Source organism: Mustela nigripes, chromosome 1 (genome assembly GCF_022355385.1).
Source record: "Mustela nigripes isolate SB6536 chromosome 1, MUSNIG.SB6536, whole genome shotgun sequence".
NCBI lineage: Eukaryota > Metazoa > Chordata > Mammalia > Carnivora > Mustelidae > Mustela > Mustela nigripes.
The window spans coordinates 81,651,531-81,660,237 of NC_081557.1; the positions used below are offsets into that span (position 1 = coordinate 81,651,531).

Genomic DNA, 8,707 nt, shown 5'->3' on the forward strand with positions numbered 1-8,707 from the left:
TCTCTCTCTCTCTCTCTCTCTCTCTCTCTCTCTCTCTCTCTCTCTCTCTGTGTGTGTGTGTGTCTCGCGCTCTCTTCTCCTCTCCCCTCGGCTCTCCCTTGCCTTCCCTCCCCCCACACCCCCTCTTCCTCCCCTCTGCTGGTCCTGCTTTTCGCATCACACACACTATATAAATATACCCGGAGATGCCCAGATACATTCATGCGCAGCGCACACAGGATACTTGCTCCTGGGAGATAAGAGCGAGCCGGGAACAATGCCGGGGTCCACGCCCGGCGCCCGCGCCCTGATTCCCGCAGTCTGCACCCCCACCCCCAACACCTTCCCCCAAAGTCCAAAACCAAACGTCTTTGGCCTCCTTCCTTTTCCCGGGCCGTTGGCCGAAGGTGGCCCTCCTGACTCATTCACTTTCCGTTTCTTCCCACAGATACGTTCATTAATGCTTTTTCCAGCCGGAGTCAAACTTATTGGGGGTTGGGGGGGCAGTTTACTCGGGCTGGGGATAACCTGGAGCCTACTGCCCGGGGAGATCCGGACGCAGACCGAAGCAAACCAACCATTTAAAAAAGTGCATCCAATGGGAATTTTTCCACTCGGGCCCTCGGCCGCCGAGACGCGGCAGACTCAGAGCGGTTCACCGGTCGACGCGGACTCCGGGCGGTTTCGGAAGGACCGTCGGGGGCGCGGACTAGGCTCCCAGCGCATTGTTAGCAGAAGGGCGCCCTCGGGGCAGCGCGCCTCGGCCCTTCGCTCCCGGAGAGCTCCCGGCGCCCGCCGAAGGCGGGAGCGGCGGCACCCAAGGCCACCTACCCGCGCCTTCTAGGGTCAAACCCCTCGCACTTTACCTGGACCCGATGGCCCAAGTCCCGGCGCTCGGCCAGAGCCGCCTATGCAGTGCTACTCCGAGCCCCGGAGAAACCTACACTACCGCGGACATTCCTTCTACGCTGGTCAGCAGGTCTCCAGAGCGCAGCAAGCAAGATCGCCGCACAGACTCAGACTTCCCCCTCGGGTGAGCCCCCGGGAGTCAGTGCTCAGGACCATCATGCGCACCCAGCCGGGAGGCCAGCCGGCCCTTGGCCCGCCTTGTCGGTCCCCGCCACCCGGAGACCTCCCCGGCCCCCCTGCATTGCCGCCGAACGCTCCAGCTGGGGCAGCCTCAGGAGTCCAGACGCAGCGAGGGGACCCCCCTCCCCAGCCTCCGAGCGCTCTCGGCTTGACTCCCTTCTCCCCAACCTCCAAAACAGGTTACCTTGTCCACGCTCTCCAGACCACGCTTTGGACTTTTTCACTTTTATTTAAGAGTCCACCCGGGGAAGGAGGAAAAAAAAAAAAAAATCCAGAGGAGATCCGAGTCAATTGGAAAGAAAAAAAATTCAAAAGGGTGTCCACAGCGGCGAAAAAGGTGACTTATTAATTCTTTATTTCTTCTGGACCAAGTGAGCCAGAAAGCTAGCTTGCCTTCCTCCCTCCCTCCCCCCACCCCCTCTCGAAATTAGTCTCATCAATTCAGCTCCAATTTTGGGTTCGAATACAGACGCGGGTCTGAACGTGACCAGACCTGGAGTGGCGGGTGCAGCCTGCCAGCAATTGAGACTCGGTGTGCTTATGGGGGAGTGGGGTGGGGGAGGGGTGGGGGGGTGGGTTGGGGGCCGGGCCGACCCCCCCACCCCACCTCCTGTCTGCTTCTCAATCCAGGGGTCTGCTCCGGGGCTCCCCAGAGACCGCCACATCTGGTTACCGCTAGCGGGGTCAGTTCCCCCCCTTTGCCTGGGGCCACCAGTTCTGGAGTTCAATTAAAAGAAATCAGACTTAACCCTTTCGTCTCCTCAGCCGGCAGCCTGCGCTCTCACTCTTCCCTTCAGCTTTTCCACATGCTTTCCAGAGAGGAAAGAGGTTAAAGGGAAAGGAAGAATGAATTACATCCTTTCAAACCCCAAATTGTTTCCTTTTCAGCCCAGACTCTGTCGACCTTCAAACGACAACAGGGCTTTCAGGAGGGTGCGGGGAGACCGCTTTCCACCCAGACCTGGCCAGAAACCCGGCACCCCCAGCTTCGTTGCCCCTTTCTCAGGCAGAAGAGATTCCAACTCTACCACCCGGAGGCCCCCTTCCTGGTCCTGGGCAAACACTGAGTTTGTTAATGGCCACCCCACACCAGCCAGCCGCTCCCCCTTCCTTCCAGACTCCTCCTAGTGCTGGAGAAGTCACCTCCATGGCAAAAATGTTGGCTAGGTTTCTCTTCCCACCTCCTATGAAGGGTGTCCAAGAGCATATATTCTTATCTACACTGCACTGATCAGGACAGTCACCCCCACACCCCCCTAGTACCCCCAACTCCTTTTAGCAGGAACTGCCTTTTCACATCAGGAAGTTGGTCAATATGAAACTACATTAAAACGAGGACTTGCCCTCCTGTTTTATTTTATCGTTTTTAAATATTTTATTTATTTGACACAGAGAGAGAGAGAGAGATCACAAATAGGCAGAGAGGCAGACAGAGGGGGAGGAGGAAGCAGGCTCCCTGCTGAGCAGAGAGCCCAAGGAGGGACTTGATCCCAGGACTCTGAGATTATGACCTGAGCTAAAGGCAGAGGCTTAACCCACTGAGCCACCCAGGTGCCCCCGCCCTCCTATTTTAGCTGTGGAACTCAATAGCACTTTGTTTCTCCCGGGAGAACCAAAGCTATGGCAATTTCATAATTTGGAAGATGGAGGGGGGAGAGGCTGACATTGGCATAACTGTCACCCCTTTGTGACTCATGGACTGGCACTGATGCCATGCCTTTTGCTATTTACCAGCTCCTCCATGAGGAGCTCCTGTCCATTCACGATGTCCTCCAACCAGCAAAAAGAAGCCCCCCAGCTGGGAACAACAGCTCTCTGAGGGATTTGAGGCTCCCTCTACCCCATATTGACATGCTGGTAGGCAAGTTTGCCCCACTTATATAACTCTGGGTTTGAGGCTCAACTCCTGCTGCTGCTTCTATTTTAAATCCCAAAGGGGGAAAAAGCCCTAATCAAACACAACAGTAAACAAGTCTGCCCTGTTTCATGTGGTTAACACCAGACATCTGGAAAGATGGTTTGATCCTGGCAGCTCACATTGTTTTCACGAGCAGCCAAAGAGAATATTTTGAATGTTTGCATTGAGACAAATTGATAGAGAGCCTGTGGTAAGGCCGCTACAAATGAAAAGTGTCTTTGAGTTGGGGAACCCCTCCCCATCTCCTCACTCGCCCTCCCCTTTCTTTTTCCCCTCTCTCCCTCTCCCTTCTCCAAGCTTAGTGAGGAGCTGGTTACCCCAGCCCACACACTTGCACACACCCTCTTTCCTGGCTCACCAGAGACTGCCCTGCCTGCCTTTTCCAGACTGGGCAGGGCTGGTGCCTAGGAGCCAGTGCCGGCTACCCTCAGCGCCCACCAGCTTTCAAGTCGGGGAGCGCTGGCAGCCAAGGAAGTGGCCCAGCATGGAAAACAAAAGCTACCAACTGGGGGACCCACAAAACAACTCATGGCACCGTTCTAAGCCTAGGGTCACGTACAGAAAGCATGCACATGGAGGGTGAATATTTAGGAAAAGATTTGGATTTTGAACATTTTCGCTGGAACTCTGGTCGAAGGACTTGCCTCTCACCATACGCACTTGACAGTATTTTCAAAGATGCGGAAGTCCTGCTTCCCCCCGGGAGGGAAGCGGCTGGGTGAAACGTGTCTTGGCTCGCTCAATGTCAGCCCTTTTGACCCGGTCAAGACTTTCCAGACGCGACTTCCTGGGCTTCTTAGGTCCCAGCCCAGGTTGGAGGCGGCAGGACGCGACAATCGGTGCCGGGTCCCCGGGGTGCCTCCGGATCCGGGGACTGCCCCGTCACTTGAAACCCCGAAAGATGCCAGGCCTGGCAGAATGTCTCCGGCGGATCCTCCCCCCTCCGTCCCTCCGTCCTCCGTCCTCCCCCGCCCCTCGGGTCCAGCGCCGCCTCGGCTGGTATTCGAGCTGGCAAGGGCGGGGAGGGCGGGGAGGCGGGGGCGCGGGGGAGGGACCGGCGAGCGAGCGCCAGAACTCCAGACTGCACAACTGCAGCTTCAAGTGTCTGGCCCCTCGCTCCAGGCCATAATTAATTTGAGATTTATTTTTATTGGAGAACTCGAGTCTCGTCTGACCTTAGCCAAACAAGGCAGCTCGAGCCGCCCCTGGATGCGCTTGAATGCCGGGGAATATTTCTGCAGGAAGGCTCTGCAGGCGCGCCTGCTTTGAATTTGTTTCTCAGACTTCATCCACTCTCAGATTGAAGGAAGATTTAGAGCCTCTGCTCGCCCTGCCCGCTCCCCACGCTCGTTCTTGCTTTAGCGCCAAGCGGGTTCAAAACGCTACGTGGGAGGCCGCGGCGGCGGGAGGGCCGGGGGTCGGCGGGCTCGGCTGGGGGAGGGTCTCTGCGCCCAGAGCCCGAGGCGCTGCGGGCCGGGTCCCCAGACCACTCGGCGTCGACGAGGAAATCCCGAGGGAGTCCCAGGCCGACCAGAGAGCACAGGCTGACAAGAGGTGGAGACCAGCCAGGTGCCGGGACTCTCACCCAGCGGCGATGCCTAGACGGGGGCCTGGGGCGGGGCGGGGGGGGGGCGGGGCACGGGAGCATTTCAACCTCTCCGATCTCTGTCCGCCCTGCCTCCCAGCCGCCCCAAATGGCATTTATTCTAAGTACAGACCTGTGTCCTTGAAACGCTGCTGCTGGACCTGCTGGCCAGATGCTGCCCCTGGGGCGTGTCGGTCGCTGTGAATATTCTGGGGCTAGAAGCCTCCTTTGGTCTGGTTTGGGGGGGCGGGGTGTCTCCTCCAGAATGCAGCTTGGGCTGAACCTGCAGACTAGATTGTGAGGGAGCGGGAGCAAGGAGTCCGGAAGACTCGCAAAGAGGAGAAAGTGGAGGACCCAGCCAGTCTCCGCGGGGTTGATGAGGGGCTTTCGGGGTTGTGCTCCCCGCGCTGGGACTGACAAGGGATTTGCACCCTGCAGGGGCAGGATGACTTCCCATATCTACAAGTGGAACATCCAGGTGGAAGGTCACACTGTGGGACCTAGGGTTTGAATTCTGGCTCTGCATGTACCAGCTCTGTGGCCTTGAACAAGTTCCTTAACCTCTCTGTGCCTCAGTGTCTTCCATCTGTACATGGGTGTTGTGATAGGACGTAACCCTCAAAAGGCTTTCCTAAACTTGAAATGAGTGTCTGGAACTTACCTGACAGCACAATTTTGCCCTTATTTGTATCTTGGCCCCACCTCTTACAAGCTCTGTTATCTTAACCTCTCAATACCTCAGTTTCTCATCTGCAAAATGGATTACCTCCTAGGATTATTATTAATATTAAATGAGTTAGTACAAATACAATGTTTAGAACAGGGCCTAGCAAAGGCAAGGGCTACCATGATGTTACTACCATTATTCACCTACGGCAACGTCTTTGTCTTGAAGAGTCACCCCCCTTCCCTCTCTCCCTTTTCCTCTCTCCTTCTAGCTCTATACCCTCCCTCAGCGCTCTCCTGTGGAATCTCCCTGAGGACTCTGTGAGTTCTCAGAACCCAGATCGCTGCCCGGTGGAGTGGGCACCCTTGGCTTCTGCAGCCCGGCTAGGCTCCAGGCTCCCAGCCTGGGCGCCGGGGCATGCCGTGTTTGTCAACAACCTCGAAGGTTCCTGACACAGAATGGCAGGGTTTTGGCAGGGGGGGGACTGTTTGTGCCCCTCTGGCAAATGGTCGATGTAGGGAGCGGGAGGAACAGACCCAAGATTGTCCCTGCTACGCAGACCTTGCGCCGCCATCAATGCATCCCTTTGTGCAACAATACAAACTTTGTGGCTGCTGAAAAATCCATTTCTCCCCCTTGAAAAGAGCTCCTGCGGCGAGCGGCTCCGTGCGCTTTAGTCTCCCTGTGTACGCCCCGCCACCTCCGGAGAGCCCTCCGTCCAGCGATCCATTATATGGATTGTAGACACATCGATTCACTTATTTTTCATTCATTCCAGATTAAACAACTCTTACCCGCGCCAAGGCTCCAGGACCTGGCCCCCCAAAGTGACTGTAAAACTTCTTTAGACCTCGGGAGGAGGCGGGAATGGGCGGGGGTGATACTATCCAGTCTCAACAAATTTCCCTGTAGAGGAATGGGAGGAGGGCCGAATGCAAAAGTTGCGCCTCCCGAGAGCCGCACCCCAACGAGGTGGTCAAGTGCCGGCTGTCCCACAGGTCGGTGGTATTCGCCGACGCAGCAGGGAGCTCTGCGCTGGCACGCAGGTGGGGGTGGGGGCCGGAGGGGGCGGGGTTTCACGGAGAAGGGGGCGGGGCGGGGACCTGAGGGGTGTGTTTGCCGAACCCCGGCGAGCTCTTCCTCCTCGGATCTAGGGAAGGCTCAGCCAGCCCCAGCTCCCGGCTGTTACCGGGAAGGAGGGAGGTCGCGCCTGAATCCCTACTTCGGACCCTCGGCCCCGCCCCACTGGCGGATTTTCATTTAAACGTGTAACGCAGATGTCCTTCCCTCGATTTGTTTACATTCTTGGGAACTGTTATGAGTGCAAAAAACGTTCTATATGCTGTCAAATGCTGCGCTTTGGTGGAGCGGGTGCGGCCAAGGAAAGGTGTGTTTGAGGACGGACGGGGTGCCTAACCAGTGGAGAAGCGCGTCGCCTTCACATACCCTCGCACACATGCCCAGAGACTCACATGCACACTCCCAAGTACAGGCAGACTCTTAACTTGAAGCTTGCTGTGCGCCCGCGGCACGAACGCAAGACCCACTGGGATCGGACACTGGCTCTCAGTTCAGGGACTGGCGTCTCGGCTTCCCTGCCCAAACTTCACCAGGCTCACCCACTTCCAGTCTCCCAAACAGTACCTGCCCGAGGGCCTGTCTCCTCAACCAAGGATTCCCCAGTCTCCAGATCCACCCTCTGACCCAAGAAAGGGGATGGAGGGACCACAGGCCTGGGTGGCAGAGGGGCAGGGGTTATTACCTGTTTAAAGACGCTGTCATGTCTTACCTTGACGTAAGACGATGTGTCGGGGACCGTCTGAAACATCCTGGCTTGGTAAGGAAGGGTGGGGAAGGCCCAAGAACCAGCCTGGGTAGGAGAAACCTCAGTCACCCAACAGTACAACACGGGTGAGAGGGTAGAGGGTGGGGGTGGGGTTAGGTGATGAAGGAGGAGAGTTGGGATGCTCGGATCTGCCTGGGATCCGCCTGGGCCAGCAAGGGAGGATTGGAACTGTTAGGCACTGGGCACCCTCCCTGCCCCTCTGCCTCCAGACCTGGAGGTTGAGAGCCAGCTGACGCCATTGGGTCTCTTTCCCACAGCCGTGTAACCCTCCCCTACCCACAATCTGAGACACCCATCTCCCCACCAGGGCCTGGGTAGGTTCACACCTGCAGACACCAGGGGACGGGGGACCATCTGAGCCAGAAGACAGAATGCTGCCTGGATAAAGGTAGGTTTCCCCTCGAATGCAGCCCAACCACCCAGGGACCAGATATTTACAGAGCTGCCAAGTTCAGGCCCTCCAGACACAGATCTCCTGCCTGGCTCCCCTAAAACCCCAGGACTCTGCCAGAGTTCAGGTGCCCCCCTCTTCCCTGCTGCTGGACCACTTGGGAAGGAAGACTGGCAGAAGCTTCTTGAGGTCTGGGGAGATCTTTTCTCCCAGCCCTGCTTCTTAAAGAAAACAGTTTTTACAGCAGAGACAAAGACAATGAATAACGCAGCCTTATTTCTAGTGGCAGAGGAGCTGGTGTCTGAAGTCTGAGTAATTGGGCTGGCCGGGTCAGAAACCACCCTAGAATGCCAGGTGCCTCTGCGTGAGTCTCTCCCTGTCTTGCCAAGTCCGGGGGCTGTCTCTCTCCCCTCTTCCCTTCCTTCTCTTAAGCCATCTTTAACGTGGCAGCGTGCGGCTTCTCCGGCAGCCAATGTGTTTCTGATAAAGCACTTTTCTCCTCACTAACAAATTCCAGCTTTTCGGCTTCTGAAGCCACAACACACATACGTGAGTTCAGGGACCAGGTATGTTCCTTTGGGCTCCTAGATTCCCATTCCCTGCCTCTATCCCAGGGTCTTTGTGGAGAGTGTCCCCCATTTTCTCTGAAAGTTGGAATGGAATTTGCAGGGGAAAAAGTGAGGCGGGAGCAGGGGAAGAGAGAAAAGAAAGTGCCGGAGAGAAAGAGAGAGTCCCAGAAAGCCTCCCATTCCTGGTGGAGAAAGGGGCGCCGCTAACCTCCTGCATTCCCCCAAGGATCTCACACACAGGAACGCTCACCTTAGATACCCTTTCCTGTTTGGCCAGCAGGAGCAGAACTCCAGCAACTCCAGGATGTTCGAGTTCTGGGTGCCAGTTCTCTGCGCCTAGAGCCCCGGATCCTCGGTGCCCTATTAAACCTGCTGGCTGCCCGGAGTCAAATGTGCCTTTCTCTGCAGCGCCTTCACACAGCCAGCCTCAGTCCTAGCTGGGGGGTGGGGGTGGGGGTGCACAGAAACCACTTGGTCTGTGTGCCCTGCAGCTCTCTTCCCTGATGTCTCTCTTCGTCCCACTCCCCCTTCCTCTCTCTTTTCCCGTCTTTTAACTTGATTTCCGTTTTCTTATCAATATTTCAACTGCTGTCTGATGAATTGTTCTAGTAGACAGCCACCCATCTGTCCCTCACTGATTTTCCAGAAACCTCACGGTAGTGC

General features: G+C 56.7%; 1 protein-coding gene across 2 annotated transcripts in view; it reads right to left on the reverse strand.

Annotated features, from left to right (window-relative positions):
* The window catches only part of FLI1 (Fli-1 proto-oncogene, ETS transcription factor), a 122,655-nt gene extending 114,196 nt beyond the window's left edge, over positions 1-8,459 (reverse strand). Inside the window, exons 1-2 of one of the 2 annotated variants that reach the window (XM_059413964.1) lie at positions 8,295-8,459; positions 7,028-7,108 (exon numbers count right to left, since the gene is read on the reverse strand). In XM_059413964.1, coding sequence (XP_059269947.1) covers positions 7,028-7,066 — 39 coding nt within the window. In that variant the 5' untranslated portion in view covers positions 7,067-7,108; positions 8,295-8,459. Of the gene's footprint in view, positions 1-7,000; positions 7,109-8,294 lie in introns of both variants that reach the window. The other variant, XM_059413953.1, reaches the window with a different exon arrangement.
* Between the last annotated feature and the right edge of the window lie 248 nt (positions 8,460-8,707).